Below are 17,505 nucleotides of genomic sequence, written 5' to 3'. Positions count from 1 at the left end.
TTTGGTAAACTCGTATTTTCTTCAATTGTACAAGACGACAGCGATTACACGGTTTATTGCTTTATTGATAACCGTTACACTACAGTCACTTATTAATATCTTAGTTAGAAGTTGATTTTTCAAGCGGTTCCGTAGTGTAGTGGTTACACGCTCGCTTCACATGTGAGAGGTCCAAGGTTCGAGCCCCAGTAGAATCAAATTATTTTATTTGTATTCTATGTGAACTTTTTGTTTTGATGTAGACATTTGATTTTAAATAAATATGCTGTTTTATTGTAACCATTTTTTGTTTTTATTATGCCCATGAAATATATGTGTGAGAGGGTGGGGGGGTTCGTAAACACATTAAAAATTTTACAGTGTTTTCATATCAATGAGTACTCAACCCCTTTCGTAAATGAGCAACGTAAGAATAAGTTCAGAATCATCTCCCCTTGAAGTTGAGAAAAATATGAAATTATGCTTACAAGATGAAGCAGATTTTTTTAAACCTACACAGTTCTGTTCCATTAATGAAAACTGCACACGGATTCCAGTAAAAAAAAAAGGAAACCAATGTAAATAAAATCAACTATGAAATATTTGGGGATTACAACACAAAATCATAGATAATGGTTATTTGGGGGTTATAACACAACATCATAGAAGATGGTTATTTGGGGGTTATAACACAAAATCATAGATAATGGTTATACCAGTATCTTTTTCTATTTTGTCTAAAATAATCGGCTAATATATTAATATTTACAGTAGAAAAAAAATTGTTCCATGTTACTTCATTGAGTGCCTTTTACACTGAAATTCCCGACGCCCTTTGATGCTTTGCATCAATACTTATCTTGTATCTGTCTAAAATATATCTTAGATTAAATGCTGATAAATTTAGAATGTATCATATATTGATTGATGAAAATTGCACAGAAGTTATATTACACATCTTAATAAATTGAAATTGATGACTAAAATGTCATAAATGTGTATTCATTGTGGTCATTATGAATGTGAATGTGCCGGAGAAAATTGCGAAATGTTGTATTGTTTCTTATTGTGAAATAGCGTCTTCAAAAGTTGATCGCCTCTGTTAAAATATAATACAGAGAAATGGGATATACGATTATAAATAAATAAGTTATGCCATTTGTTTGAATCAACATTGGTAATACAAAATCGATTTAAAATGTAAACTAATTGTGTGTGTTTAAGATGCATATCATGGATACCGTAATATTATATTTGCATACAGATTTATTGAAGCATATATATAGTTGAAAATCTGCGCATTAGATGCAAATGCTTACGCTCATCTTCACGAATAGTAAAATGGATGAATGCACAATAGCTAGCATTAAAATAGGTAACTCAATTAATTTTTTACTTTGTTAATTTTACCTGACGACTTACAGTATTTTTGCTTTGACAGCCTGTCCAAACGACAAAGATTTTCTGAAAAAGACCGGATCGTTCAATCGAAACAAACCCGAATTTCAAAGATTATACACTTATTCTTAATAACAATGTGCATGTTCAAACTAAAACAAAAGTCATTCAATGCTTCTGTGTTTGCTATAAATAAAACATACTTCTTTTAAATTATGACTCTTATATTTACAATTCGGTTTTATATTTACACTCCTCAGTGGCAATAAAAGAGTGATAGTTAATATTAAATTATACGTATTTCATTGATTTTAAAAAAATGTGTAAAATATTAGGAAAGTCACATTAGAATATTAGTATTCACAGATTGCCACAATAGATTATACAACAAACAATAAACATACTTTCCGCACGAGCCTCGGTCCGTTGTTACTGACACTTGGTCCTGTAAAAAGCACTTAAATAGTTTAATATAATTATATTGAATATGTTTATTAAAAACGTAAAAAAAACTATTTTTAGATGTGATAAAACTACATTGTAGATAGGCCTTTGATGTATGTAAATGTCCTTTATACGCTGATATTAGAAGATACTTAAAGAAATGTTATAACATTAGACCCTCTGTTTATAAATTTCACCAATTGCTGAATACAACGAATATAGTTCAACTTATTAAATAAGCCAAATTTGTTAAAGAAACTTCGCTTTCGAGTAATACTATTCTTATGTTGTTGCTTAACTTCAAATAGTAATCCCCCATATATAACACGTATTTTACCTTGCCTTCCCGTAACCGAATACGATTCTGGTTACTTTAATGTTACTAATATGTTTATCTCTGTGACATAATTATATGTGAATTATCTAGTATTTAGACGATGTACACTGTGCAAGCCTGAACAAATATTTGTATTGTCTTGTCTTTAAATTGTAAATCATCGCAACCATGTTCACAAACTATCACTTCATAATGTTACAGCTAAATATAAGTCCATGTCATTTTATATTATGCCAATTTAGACCATACATGCTTTTGTACGTTATGTATCGATGCATGCCGAATATAAAAAACTGTTGTTCGCACTGGATTGTAAATATAATAAAATACATAATTCAATCTCGAATAGCATTAACAAATAAATAACTGCTACTTCGCATCCTTCTGGTAGAAAAATGCCACAGTGTATCTTAAGATACGTTATGATCATGACATTAAATATAAAATAAGTTTACAAACGTGTTCCTATAACAAATTATTTTCTATCCATCATTGAATTATTTGTATACATGTATATCCTGAAATCAGAGAGTGATGGCATGTTTAGTTTAGACTGCAAAGAAATCAAAATATATCCTTTGTGTATGTCTCATTTTCGGTAATCATGATTTCCCTTATTATACATACACAAAGGATATGGGTTTTTTTTCAGTCTAAACTAAAGTTTATGATCCATAAGCACTTATATATATATATATTTTGATCATGATTTTCTAAATAGTGACTGATGTTTACTAAGAACAACTTTTACTCTAAAAGTAACAGTTCATGCACATTTGTTTGGCATATACACATCGATGAATAGTGCAGGCACGAGGTGTCATAATGCATTATAAACTTGTTTTTGCTTTCTATATATTAGTAGTAGGTTCGATACTCTCCTAGTGCAATGATTCTCCATTTTCATGATATTTGTATACTTTTCCAGATTATCGATAAACCACCGTGTTCTTTATTGAGAAAAATGTGTAGTTTCAATAGAACTTGTAAATAAATTGTATATACCGCACATTTGAAAAAAAAATGTTATGCTTAGGTACAAACAACACTAACCTGTTTTATCTACCAATGATATTAACATTCATTATTGTATATTTATGCTGTTTAGAACGGATTTAAAATATGTAAGCGTGTGTCGTCACCACTTATTAGTTGGATTTTCCAAAATTTTAGAATAAGTTTTTCACTTAAACAAGTGTTTTTGTTCGAGTTGTCATAATTTCAAATTGTGTTACTTTTCATTTAAAAAACGATCAAATTATTTAAACCCCTTATTGGAACTGATGAATGCTGTTAAATATAATTATTTGAAAGATCAGCATAGCTATTCACTATAAACCTACCAATAATGGACAATGTTTATGTTTTATTAACAATTTGCACTTAGGCATGTCTGCGTGCTTATTTGTTATAGAACACCTGGTAGATTTGGCGTGCTCAGATAAAGAAATTCATAACTGATTTGTCGTCACCTTAAAATTTACGTTTCACGTGATAATCGTATCTTTGTTATTTTTATAAGAGCATTGATCTTAGTACATATGCTTTTCTTGTGTCGGAGGCATAAAGCCCTTCTAAAACGCATTCGTGTGTAAGTCAATAGTGTAGATTAGGCGAGTGCAACAGGATTTCTTCTTGTTGCAATCGACCTCATTATATTTTTGAACTGGTTACGGCATATACAGCGATATACGGGAAACGCATCGTTTCAGCGACGACTATTGCTCTGTACGTGTGTAATATAAAGCACAGACTACACAGAATCTCTGTTTAACGTTTTCGACCCATCATTAGAATTTTAATTTTCGACGAAACTGTAACCGCTCTTAATTTTTGTTTCATTTCCGTTCTGGATATATGCTTTAACCTCAATAAAGATGTATATTTTAATCCGCGCATTCAGAATAATTCATCAATATTAAAATCGTCGGTATAAAATTCAAATTAGAGACACAATTGAGACGGAAAGAAGGATTGGAGTTGTTCCGTTAGAACATCGTGATCCTTATTTAATTTCATGTTCACGTGTCAGCGTTTATATTCACTTGATAACAATCAATAGTAACGTGGTAAAAAATGTATTTTTGCTTTAATTAGAAATTAACGTTCCGGATTTTTTTACGAATACCTGGCTGACACAAACTGATATACAGTAGCATTTGCTTGAAACGGTCTCTTTGCCTAATTTGACGTGACATCGCGGATCCTGTTTTATCTAACGAAGAAACATTGCATGATTCGAAAATTGTGCATGTGATTAATTCTCTGTATTAAAGTCACAAAAATGACATCGGACTATAATAACACAATCAAAATATATATTAAAAAGAACTCAAAAGCCTGTGATCTTCATAATTAATAATCTCAATAGAGTTGTTTCTTCAATGTTTAAGATGTACATGACTGGTTTATTTGTTTTCTGATAATATATTAATAATGGTAAAGGCATATACGACGTTAAATAAAGAACAATTAAGCTATGAACGCCCTTAGCTTATTATCTTTGTATGTACTCAACATTTGTAATTCATAACGTGTATTGGTGAATATTCAATCGAGAAACAAGGTACAAAATAATATCAATCTTCAAATGTTACTTTTTTATGAAATGCACATGTATGCAAATTACTTTGAAAGTTCGATGGGGTATCAATCATGTCGTCTACTAAACAGTTTTCAAAGATAAAAAATACACATATTTTCTAATACAAAATCGCTTCATTTTTATAGGGCATTGGTATAAAATGTCTGCATATGTAAAAAAGTTTATATCTTTTGTTTAAAATTTGAAGATTATACCCCAAGAAAATAATAAAACAAGATGTGTTTGTGAAACACTATGTCCCCGCATATATTTGACCTTTGACCTTGAAGGATGATCTTGACCTTAACCTTTCACCATTCAACATGTGCAGCTCCATGGGATGCACATGCATGCCAAACATCAAGTTGCTATCTTTAAATTTTGCAACAGTTATGGCCAACGTTAAAGTTTGACGCAAACAAACCAACAAACAGACAGGGCAAAAACAATATGTCCCCCAGTATAGACTGGGGGACATAAAAACATACAATAAAGTTTATGTTTTCAAATACAAGAGCAAGAGTGTTCAAATAAAACGTATATACTGAACTTTCCATATGCGTTTATAAAATAATGTAATTAAAGTCACATAAATACTCAAACAGAACGAATATTTCGGCAAAATATTTCGTAACATAAAGTAAGCACATCAAAAAGCAGTATTCCTCATAGCAAAAGCCACAATTTCAACGCTATATGTGGTCTGGTAACATTACAGATTTAACGCCATACAATATATTCTTTTTTATTTTTGTTTGTGTCACACTATTTTCAATGTGAATTTCCCGCCGCGATATCCAAACATTTACGAGCGAACGCGAGATGGCTTCGGGCAGCGTCGGAAGAACAACGCATTAATGAGAACTACTTTGCGTAGGTGTAGTCTATTCAATTATGTGTATTAATTGTTCTTTCAACAAACAATTTAAGAATATGTCAGAACTTTTAATGGTTGTGCATTCCAAAACGTATGAATATTTGAGTCAATCGTTTTGCAATAAATATCATATCAATATTAGGGTTTTAGCCCAAATTGCAGTAAAAAGCTTTTGTTCGAAATAATTTTCATATTATAATTATATTGGAATGCCCTGAGCTTAGGCCTTCTAGATCTGTTACTTTTTAAAAACAGTATTTTTTCAGATTAAAGACAGTTTAAAGTTCTAGCATGTGTGTAGACATTTAAATCCCTGTAATTTATGTGAAATATTTTACTCCGTAGTAGCCTTTTATTATCCCCAACGCTGTTGCGTGTTCACACTTCACTTTTTTATTTTGGGCAATATTTTGCAGTTTTGTGATTAAATGAACATAGTTTTCTAACTAAGCACTTTGAATTGTTTGGTGTAAATCCTAACATAGTAAAAAATGTTGCAGGTGCTGTTGAGGTGTTCAAAGGACTGTCTTTATAATTTTGATAATTTCTTATGTTGTCCGCCTAACATTCTATGCAAATTATAAAAATGTAGGTGACGTCCAAAAAGAGTCCAGGTTCGTCTTTTAATTAACTATGTTGATTATTTTATTTTAAAATTCGTATATTCTCACCAATATATCTCCCTTTTATCAATACTGTTTTGTCTGACTTAATTAGCTTTTAAATTTGCAATCGAAATGGTTACAATTATTTTGTACTCAGCGTTTAATAATGACACTGCCGCCAATTATGTATGGATAAAATATTGTTTTCATTTTCCGGAAATTTAGTATTTAACTGGTAAAAATGTCTATATCTTTGATTTTTGACAGTTTTCTGCACCAAAAGGAAATGGTTATTACTTATGTATAGCTAGAAACGTAACAAAAACGCATACAATATTGTAAAAGAACTGAGATATGAATTCCATGCAAGAAAATAATTTGAAAATTTTTAAACAATAAGTTTGATGGTTTAAATATCTTAACGTCGCATGCGGGTGATCGAAACAACAATTTTAGCAACAGTGTGTACCACTTGAGCACGGAATCTTATTAATAAATACTTAACGATGAAAGATTTTCAAACGGCCAGTCCAATCGTTAATCTTAATGCTGGAATTGCCCATCTTAAAGACCGCTCATACAGAAGAAATTCTATTAATACTTCCAGATGGCAGATGACATGCACAAATAAACCAGGATATATCCGAAACTATTACATGTCACGTTAGATTTTCGAATTTACAAGAAATCCGGTCGAAATTTAAACTCGTGTTAGTAGTACACGGTTACACCAGAGACATCAGAAAATAATTCCAGATATAATTGAAAGACACATGTACGCAGAGCATGTTTTTGCTGTTGAACAATTTATTTGTATTTTAGAAAACATAAACGACCATAAAAACATAAAATAAATTACCGCCATTGTTTCCTTCGTAGACCATTCTACAGACAAAGTTTCTTCCAGCCCGTCTTGTCGTCTTTGTAACTGTTCGTCTATCTCCAACAGTCGTTTAAGACTACAAACGATATGTCAGCCATATCAGTATTATTAAAAGTTAGTGATATTGTATAGATAAAATAAAATAATTACTTAAAATACAGATAGTTCGACTAAATTTCCTAATATGTCCTACATGGAACGAAATGAAATATTAAATCTAACACATACTGCTCAATAAGATTTCTTAAAAGACACCGGGTATTGTATTCAATTTAAAGTAAGAATAATTGTCTGAAACGTGTATTGCTGTTCGTACAGCACAACTGCAGGGCTAGAAATTGTGTCTGTAAATGCGTTGGTGAACAAATAGGTCATGATGCACATTGGAAGATTCGCGTCACAAGAAAATGTTGTCGTTTTCATAAAACTATTAAACGCGCATTTGTCATTGGAAATCGCACCTTTCTCGGTCGCTTTGCGTTCCAAGCTGTCCGAATGTTATCAGAAAATCATCTTTCATTGTTTGAAGATTTCTGAAAATACAGAAGTGAAAAGCAACCTCGACATGTCCTGTTCGTAACGAAATGTTTCATAATTAAAAAAGTGAAGCATGCATCTTTACATTTAAAAACACACAACAAAGACAACAAAATCAACGTATGAGAATAACATTAAGTACCTTATTCTTTTTTGTAAAACTCCATTTAGTTGGCTAAGAATGTGCCTTTTGTCTTTATCTCGTTGAAATCTGCGAAAAGGTTCTTTTGAGTGAAAAGTATTAAGAATTTCAGTTATATATAATATCTGTTGTTAAATTACTAAATAACAAAATATTTAATCCTTATTGCATGATATCACGACATTCGTTGTAATGCATGCACAAAACAATGACATATGTAAAATAAACAAATGAAGGTACTTGAAGGAACTTAAGCTCCAGTGAATCATTTTTCAATAAGCCGAATGTCTTATTACAAAATAAATAATAATACAAAATGTACAATAAGGACAACCTAGGACAGCACAGGGAATCATCAAATGTATGTTACAATTTCTTAACATGCACATGATACGGAAGCTGCTTTAGCTATAGCTGCTTTTCAAGGGACGATTAAATACGTTTTGCATGATGTTTTATGTTCTCTACTTCATCCTATGTTGTTTGTCATTTGTTTCGTGATATTCTAAAGCATAATATTTTATACAATCGATATCCTATTTTGACAGGTCAAAGGAATGTGTTTAATTTACTGCACGCTATATAAGTTAATAACGTCTTTAAAAAGGAATCACATTGTATGTTCAAGATATATGTCACATACTTAATGTTTGACTCATTCTGTTTGTTGCCATTTTCTTTCATCATTTGCTTTACATCTTCAATTTGTGTTATGTATTTTTCTTCATTGGTACGACACATTTCATTCATGGTCCCCACTGCCTGACAAATGAACTCTCTGAAATATTCACATTAAAAGAGTTCGAAAGAGGTCAAGTTCAACAAACCTATTCTGATACAACGTACATACAAGTTTTGTTAAACTATTACAAGTATTGACATGATACTTTATAGCAAAATAAAAATTACTGGTTTCAGATGCGGCTACTTCTTTCAAACTGTAAATGCGCATGTTTAATTTACTGAATACGAACATAAGTTTTAGAAATTTCACATTTGATATATCAGTTGTTTTTGTCACATACTTGATTATTTGCTGATTCTGTTATCATTATTTGTCATCATTCGTTTTATATCTCCAATTTGTATTTCCACAAATCTTATTACAGATTTCCGTATGCGATTTTCAAAACGGTTATTACAATGTATTTATTAAATAAATTTTCATACGATAATTAGTTTATAAAAGGTAATCACATTTTATATAGTTACGGTATTGTTTACAAACTTTATTTCCTGCTCATGGGGTGTGTTGTCATTTTCTTTCATCATTCGCTTTACATCTTCAATTTGCGCCATGAAACGCTCTCCATTGCAACGACATAGTTCAGTCATGGTTTCTACTGATTTACAGAAGAACTCTCTGAAATATTTTCAAATCAAAGAAATCCAAAATGGGTCGAACTGATCAAAATTATCTAAATAAAAAGTTTACAAAACGTTTGTAATAAAATGTTACAGTTAATGCTTTTTATAACATGTTTGAATTAATATGAAAGATTTACACATGAATATTAAAGTGACAGATACTCAGAAAATAAAATAAAATAAATTACTGTTGTTTTTCGTAGGTGCTTTGTGTTGCTGAACCATCAATTTCCGTCTGGAATAAAACACACACACACACACACTTTCTTAAAACACCATCAATGCATTACGTATGAAATTGTACTTAGGGAGTTATAAATATACATATAGCAGAATGAGACAAAGCAATTACACACGCAATACTTTCTTAAATGTTTTAAGCTATCATAAGGCGACTAATACCAGAGAAATAAGCACAGTCACGTTGCTCTGACAATGCTATAGTTGTTATTAATATAAGTATTGATATATGTTGTTGTACATTATTTCCGAATATCAAATACGTGAACACTTAAAATTAAAAACATTAATTTATTCAAAGGTTGTGTGTAATTTCTCATATTTTAATATTCCTACTATACAACAAATTGTTTGTCGACCGTATGCTCATCCAGTGCATTTGCGTTTGGAATTGGTTCCTGTGCCGTAAACTGTGGCGGTGTAATAGATCCTTGACTGAAAATAAATCATATTCAAAGAAGTAGCAAATATGTTGAACGGGTGTGTTTATGTAACCACTTGTTTCATAAACACCAATCATTCACCGAAACAAACATTCAACACAAAATGTTTCTTTTTTTAAAGGTTGTTTGTAAAACTGTGTCCCCGATTGAAAATGTGAATGTTTGAGACTATAAAGTTTGTTATTTTTCATTGAAAACCATAAATATCTGTTATTAAATGAGTTTTGTACAATAACCAAATTAGCATTAAGCTTCTGAAATTATTATTTTCGTTCTAATACATCTACTCGTTGAACGTAACAAAAATAAACAAATGATACCGCGTGAAATTTCAAATATTCATATAGTGCATACATAAATTTCAATGCAGGAATAAAATAAATATACATTGAAATGCGCTATAATGAAAACGGAATCCGAACTGACGTTATACCTTTCAGCTTGGTGGCCGAAACTGCCAGAGCTCGAAATATTCACAGGCTATAAATGAAACAAACTCTGAGTAGTGCAAGTATCCGAAAGTTCTGAAATTTTGACGTACCTTTTTTGAATTAAAGTGCAAACAATTCAAGAAAGCACCACACAGTTTCGGTAGTTGCTGTTTATATGCACTTCAATTTTTTCGACTAAATACATTTAACTTTTTTTGAACACAAATTGTATCAATACAATTTAAGTTTGCGGGAAGGGTAGGGCGTTCCTTAAGTATGTCGTCCACATTTGTATGAAAAAGTTGTTTGCCCGATAGATCCCCGTTTTTTTTCAGAAAAGATTGGTTTCTTTCAAGACATATCTGGAAGCTTCTGGGAAAATCAGGATTTAAATGTGGCACATTGCCCTCACAAAGCGTTTCCTTATTTTCTATACTCGGTGTTTGCATTAGCTGAATCATTATGTACAAAACATTGATACTACTCCATGTGTATGTATCGTCCTTTAATGCATTTTTAATAAACACTAATATAAATATATTCCCTGTAGGCAAATGCATACAATCTACCATTAATTTTATGTTAGACGTGGATATATGTTTTTGATTTTTATCGAAATAACAAATGCACTTTCACTTAAGGTTAAATTTATTTGACACCTGGATCTATATTCTTATGTTGCAGTATTTACAATAGGTTTATAACCAACGATTTAAATGTGTAACATTTGATTGTATGCTGTTTTTACCTTTGGCCTTTGTCCCCGTACCGTGGGCCTTGACTCTATACCTTGTTCTTGTAGCATTCTTGTCAGATAACCGAAGTCTTTGTTTTTTATAGCGTTTAGTCTCTTGTTCTGGTCCCGTTTTCTTAGCCGGTATATCTTTCCCCAGTACAATTGACTATGGTTAATCTTTTTCCAGGATCGTTGACGTGTTCGATATAAATTTGCATCTTGTTTCTGTTCAGTTGACTTTGCTGGTTTATCTTGACCCAGTAAAATTGACTTTTCCGGTATATCTTGTCCACATACAATTGACCTTTCCTGTTTGTCTTGTCCAAGGATCGTTGACGTTTTCGAAATATCTTGCCCCAGTACAGTTGACTTTGCAGGTATATAATCTTGTCCCAGTATCGTCGAATTTGACGTTACATCTGGTTCCATTGCCGTTGACTTGGTAGATATAAATTGTCCCAGTACCGTTGACTTTGTCGGATTATCTCGTCCCAGTATCGGAGACTTTTTCGGTATATCTTGTTCATGTACCGTTGGCTTTGGTGGTCTATCTTGTTCTAGTACCGAATACGTTTTCGAAATAACTTGATCATGTACCGCTGACTTTAAGGTTATTTTTTGTTTCAGTGCCATCGCTTTTGGTGGCATAATTTGTTCCTGAAGCGTTGACTTTTCCAGTATATATTTTCCCATTACCGTTGACTTTTCCGGTAAATCTTGTCCCAGTACCGTTGACTTTGCCGTGATATCTTGTCCCAGTAGTGTTGACTTTGTGGGTGTAACTTGATCCTGACCCGTTGACTTTTTCGGTATATCTTGTACGAGTACGGTTTGCTTTGGTGGTATATCTTGCCCGTGTGCTGTTGACTGTGTCGCTATATCTTGTTCCTGTACCATTGGCTTTGATTGTGTTTTTTGTTCCAGTGCTGTTGGCTTTGATGACATATCTGGTTCCGGTACCGTTGACAATGTCGATTTATCTTGGCCCAGTACCTTAGACTTTGTAGGTATATCCTTTTCCTGTACCGTTGGCTTTGTAGGTCTATCTTGTTCCAGTACCATAGACTTTGTCGGAATAACTTGTTCCTGTACCGTTGGCTTTGATGTTGTTTTTTGTTCCGGTGCCATTGACTTTTGCCGTATATTTTGTTCGTGGAACGTTGATTTTTCCGGTATATATTTTCCCAGTACCTTTGATTTTTCCGGTATATATTTTTTCTGTATCATAGACTTTGTTGGTATATCATGTCCCAGTACCGTTGACTTGTCCGGTATATGTGTTCCCAGTACCGAAGACTTTACCGGTAAATCTTGTCCCAGTACCGATGACTTTGCCGTTATATCTTGCCCCAGTGTTGTTGACTTTGCAGGTGTAACTTGATCTTGACCCGTTGACATTTTTGGTACATCTTGTACGAGTACGGTTTGCTTTGATTGTATATCTTGCCCTTGTGCTGTTGACTGCGTCAGTATATCTTGTTCCTGTACAGTTTGCTTTGATTGTGTTTTTTGCTCAATTCCCGTTGACATAAGTGGCATATCTGGTGCCTGTACCGTTGATAATGTCGGTTTATCTTGGCCCAGTACCGTAGCCTTTGTCGGTGTATATTTTTCCTGTACCATTGGCTTTGGTGGTCTATCTTGTTCCAGTACCGTAGACTTTGTCGGAATAAGTTGTTCCTGTACCGTTAGTTTTGACGGTGTTTCTTGTTCCGGTGCCGCTGACTTTTGCCGCATATTTTGTTCCTTAAAAGTTGATTTTTCCGGTATATATTTACCCAGTACCGTTGATTTTTCCGGTATATATTTTTCCTTTATCGTAGATTTTTTCGGTATATCTTGTTCATGTACCGTTGGCTTTGGTGGTCTATATTGTTCTAGTGCCGAATATGTTTTCGAAATAACTTGATCATGTACCGCTGACTTTAAGGTTATTCTTTGTTTCAGTGCCATCGCTTTTTGCGGCATACTTTGTTCCTGAAGCGTTGACTTTTCCGGTATATATTTTCCCATTACCGTTGACTCTTCCAGTATATCTTGTCTCAGTACCGTTGACTTTGCCGTAATATCTTGTCCCAGTGGTGTTGACTTTGCAGGTGTAACTTGATCCTGACCCGTTGACATTTTCAATATATCTTCTACGAGTACGGTTTGCTTTGGTTGTATATCTTGCCCTTGTGTTGTTGACTGCGTCAGTATATCTTGTTTCTGTACCGTTGGCTCTGATAGTGTCTTTTTTCCACTGTCTTTGACTTTGGTGGTATATTTGGTTCCTGCACCGTTGACATTGACGGTTTATCTTGCCCCAGTACCGTAGACTTGGTCGGTATATCTTTGTCCTGTACCGTTGGTTTTGTTGGTCTATCTTGTTCCAGTACCGTAGACTTTGTCTGAATAACTTGTTCCTGTACCGTTGGATTTGATGTTGTTTTTTGTTCCGATGCCGTTGATTTTTCCGGCATAGATTTTCCGAGTACCGTTGAATTTTCCTGTATCGTATACTTTGTTGGTATATCTTGTCCCAGTACCGTTGCCTTTGCCGTTAAAAGCCGTTCCTGTACCGTTGACTTTGCCTTTATATCTTGTCCCAGTGATGTTGATTTTGTCGGTATAACTTGTTTCTGACCCGTTGATTTTTTCGGTATATCTTGTACGAGTATCGTAGGCTTGGTGGTATATCTTGCCCTAATATTGTTGCCTCTTTTGGTATATCTTGTTCATCTACCGTTGGCTTTGTTGGTATGAGATGTCCTTGTACGATTGAGTTTCCCGTGATAAGTACTTGACTGTCAAACAAAATATCATATTATCAAACATAATAATAAACACGTCTGTTAAATAGGACTTTATTTTAAACATTATTATATTATGTTTTAATTTTAGGTATTTAGCGAAGATAAATAATACGCCTTATTTATGTTATCGTTACAATTATTTACGAATGTAACAAATCAATCAATTTACCTATCCGCTTGTTTTCTAGGACCGCCATAGTTTGTAATGTTCTTCGGCTTGAAATGAAAAAAAAACGATAGAGATTATCCCACAGTAACGCAATTGACACATGCTTTATTCGCAATATAGCCCATCGTTGAGACAATTGATATATTTTCTTTAGATATATGTGTGCTATATTTTCCAGCACGTAGCTTACATTAACGTTCATAAATGTTCCAAAACACTCTAAAATATATTTATTTAATAAAGCTATGTTGTGCAAAAATCCGAGTCTTATAAAGATAATTTGTGTCCTACCATAACATAACCAAAACTTCGGTTTATGCCAATCAGAAATACAGCTTTACCGATCGTTGCTTAATACATCAAAAATCTCAACAGGAGGAACAAAACACATAGTTAAAAAAATGTCGTCTTTTTCCTCAGAAAAAGTTCAAAAGGACTATATTGACATACAGCACAAGAAATACGTGTGGTAATCCGTTCAAAGGAGATCTGCTTCACCGCGAAGTGTCAATATTTCATGTTAACCTTTCAAATATCACACAGATATGAATAAAAGCAAAATATCACGTTTTTTTTTAAACTTGCATCGCAGGAAAAAATACTTACATGGTACATTGTACGAGTATAAACGAATAACTAACTACTAAAAGCACTTTGTTAGCATACAGCTAGTAAAAATAATTAAGTAAAAAAAAGCGTGAAGAAGTTTATTGTAAATGAATAGTAACTTCTTCAAACAGATAACGGCATTACCGACAACTGGCTTACAAATAACAACAAATTGTTTAATTTTTTGTAGAATAAATGTAATATAACATCAAGTAGCAAAAAAATAAACGTTTGCTGTACCGTTTGATTCTCCGTTGCTTTTTCAGTTTGATTATGCATCTGTTGCGTGAGCTTGTCCCTTGTATCGGGTGGCTGACTAAAAAACATATTCTGCAAAATTACCTTGGTTTTCCTTACAAAATAGTCTTTATTTTTTCAATATATTCGAGGTGATAACAAGCGGATACTTTTTTCAAAGTTTGCATTTATCTGGTCAACGTATCTCGATATGTTTTAATAACAACATATTTCAATTAACTATATAATATGCTCAATTTGCCGATGTGTATTTGTCAGCGTGTATACTCTGTACATGTCACGTTTATACAAACGTACTAAGGATTTTTTTTAAATACTATACGCCATATATAGAGTTAAAACGCAAATGCATATCAATTGTAAACTTTCAGAGAGGCCTTTATAGATCCTCGGGGGCTAACCCAGTTTATGTGTAATTGCCAATTTTAAAGACTTCAAAAATGTGTATTATGTGATTGTACTCATTTTTAGTGTATTGACCCAAACATTATCGTATATTTTTTCAATTATTGTTGTGTGTGTTTTATCAGGCATTAACAAAACTTTCATGTCTCGTTAACTATTTAATTAGAAAACTCATTGAAATGCAAATCTATATGTTGTGTGACAACATTAATGACAGTATGGAGATTTTGCGGAACCAAGCCCATATTCCCCAATTATTCTTTGAATAGAAAAAAACACATCAGCAGTGTTTATATATTTAATGGATTACACAAATCTCCAACGTTCTCATTACCAAACATTATATCTCAATAAATTAATTGTCCTTTCCAGATAATATCTTTGCGTTACAAAGTTGTGGTCAAATTACGATATTCTTTTTCCATTCTTTAACAGAAATCAAAACACGTTTAACAATACGTTCGATAATCACGTACAAACCGTTTGCCAAAATTCTATGCGATCTGGAATTTATGTTGTAAATGGTGCCTATGTTAATAAAAACTCATGTGAGTTCGTAGTAAGGTTTGTCAACAAAGCATGCATTCAAACAACACATGAAATAATATAAAAACCACATAATGATAAAATCATGAGCAGTTCTTCTCATCCATTAACATTTATATGAATACAGAAAATACACACTATACAATAATTAAATAATTAAATAATTAAACAACTAAACGACATATCGTTTCTGTGACTTTTGATCTCTAAATTTATCACCTGACTTACTACACATATGAGTCCTAACCACATTAAGAGAAAACGTACCATATCAATACAGCAGCAATTATAACCAAATACGAACATACCTAGTTTCGTACCCAGATTCCTCACCACTCAATGTTCGTTGCCTCTGCAAAATTTATGTTTGCACAGTTCATACTTAAGAAGTAATAGCTATGATAATTGGTATTCATCAAACACAATTGGATAAGGAATTGCCAAATTTATTAATATCCAATTAATATAATACACAGAATCTCTCTCTCTCTCTCTCTTTTATCTATTTATTCATTTATTTATTTGATTATAATTTGCGATGATATTTTTTTTATTATTTTACCTTCTTATCGTCCATTCCTTATGTGCTGACCCTACTGAGTAGAACTGTCGGAGTTCAGATGCCGACAACCTTGTTAGATAAATAAAAAACAACTATGTAGTCTACAAGCCTCTTTTTATAAATGTTTAATTTGCGATATAGTTAACTTGAAGTGTTCTTTTATAGAAAGAACTTATTATTGTACCGCTCATTAATAATGTTTTTTTTTATGTATCGATTCATTTTTAAATGTTGTACACTTACAGTGTATTGTTATAAATTAACACATATTTATACTAGATACTAAAACGTTCCCTGCAAATGGTATTATTTACTATAAAATTGCTTTAAATCGTTTGTCCATACTTTTGAAACAACCATACTTAAACAAGTCGCATGTCCATTACTTCTACAATAAATAAACTGACTAAAATACTTAACCTCTAAGAACACAATGTAAACTATTAATAAAATATGTAAAAATGGTCACCTTGGCAAATCTTTAAAAACACCTTTTGCACTCTGAGAACAAAATATATGTTATATGCAATAAAAACATGACTCTCGTATAATAGTTCTTCTATTCACTTGATAATTATTTATCCTTATTAAAACATGACAGACTATTGTTATTATTTTGAGAAGATGTTAGAGACACACACACACACACACAAATATTTTTAGAGAATTTACTAAAACATAAGAAAACTCAAATGCTTCCATAAATGCTTCTATCCAAAACGTATTTAAACATGTACTTAATCTACAAAACGCCCAGGCTTGTTTCAGCTATTTAAATAGTTGTTATCACATTTGAAAACTCTGGTCTTCAAAAATCAATAGTCTAAAGGGTTGGTTATCATATTTGATACATTTTCATATGACACTTGTCTCGTCAACTGTGCTTCACTCTACCTGCTATTGATCTTTGGTCGACCATCTGTAATTGATCCCCACGGTATCTTGTCTGAAGAATATTTTATCTGCGGGATACAATCAAAAAAGGAAATTAGTATCAGTGTAAGATTACTCAAGATAATTTGAGTCAATCAAATGAAACGCTGTATTTCTCTGTATATGATTTGGTATCTAGTGAAGGACATTTGTAATAATTAATTGTTTTTTATAGCAGAAATGCAGAGTTTTTATGCCCAGACTTGACCAAAACGTTTGTGTAC

General features: G+C 32.4%; 1 protein-coding gene across 9 annotated transcripts in view; it reads right to left on the bottom strand.

The window, feature by feature from the left end:
- The window catches only part of LOC127851780 (uncharacterized), a 69,934-nt gene extending 52,839 nt beyond the window's left edge, over positions 1 to 17,095 (bottom strand). For all 9 annotated transcript variants that reach the window (XR_008035943.1, XR_008035945.1, XR_008035944.1 and 6 more), the window contains exons 1-16: positions 16,818 to 17,095; positions 16,349 to 16,417; positions 16,095 to 16,138; positions 14,818 to 14,893; positions 13,969 to 14,015; positions 11,017 to 13,790; positions 10,271 to 10,317; positions 9,754 to 9,829; positions 9,343 to 9,389; positions 9,015 to 9,149; positions 8,430 to 8,564; positions 7,787 to 7,855; positions 7,569 to 7,640; positions 7,084 to 7,183; positions 1,782 to 1,822; positions 1,402 to 1,443 (exon numbers count right to left, since the gene is read on the bottom strand). Coding sequence is in view for 5 of the 9 variants with exons in the window: in XM_052385649.1 (XP_052241609.1) it covers positions 1,402 to 1,443; positions 1,782 to 1,822; positions 7,084 to 7,183; positions 7,569 to 7,640; positions 7,787 to 7,855; positions 8,430 to 8,564; positions 9,015 to 9,149; positions 9,343 to 9,389; positions 9,754 to 9,829; positions 10,271 to 10,317; positions 11,017 to 13,128 (2,876 nt within the window). In the remaining 4 variants the exon portion in view is untranslated. The remainder of the gene's footprint in view (positions 1 to 1,401; positions 1,444 to 1,781; positions 1,823 to 7,083; positions 7,184 to 7,568; positions 7,641 to 7,786; positions 7,856 to 8,429; positions 8,565 to 9,014; positions 9,150 to 9,342; positions 9,390 to 9,753; positions 9,830 to 10,270; positions 10,318 to 11,016; positions 13,791 to 13,968; positions 14,016 to 14,817; positions 14,894 to 16,094; positions 16,139 to 16,348; positions 16,418 to 16,817) is intronic.
- Between the last annotated feature and the right edge of the window lie 410 nt (positions 17,096 to 17,505).

This window comes from Dreissena polymorpha, chromosome 11, assembly GCF_020536995.1.
Source record: "Dreissena polymorpha isolate Duluth1 chromosome 11, UMN_Dpol_1.0, whole genome shotgun sequence".
Lineage (NCBI taxonomy): Eukaryota > Metazoa > Mollusca > Bivalvia > Myida > Dreissenidae > Dreissena > Dreissena polymorpha.
The sequence above is the reverse complement of the archived record's forward strand: the minus strand, read 5'-3'. Positions and strand labels throughout refer to the sequence as shown.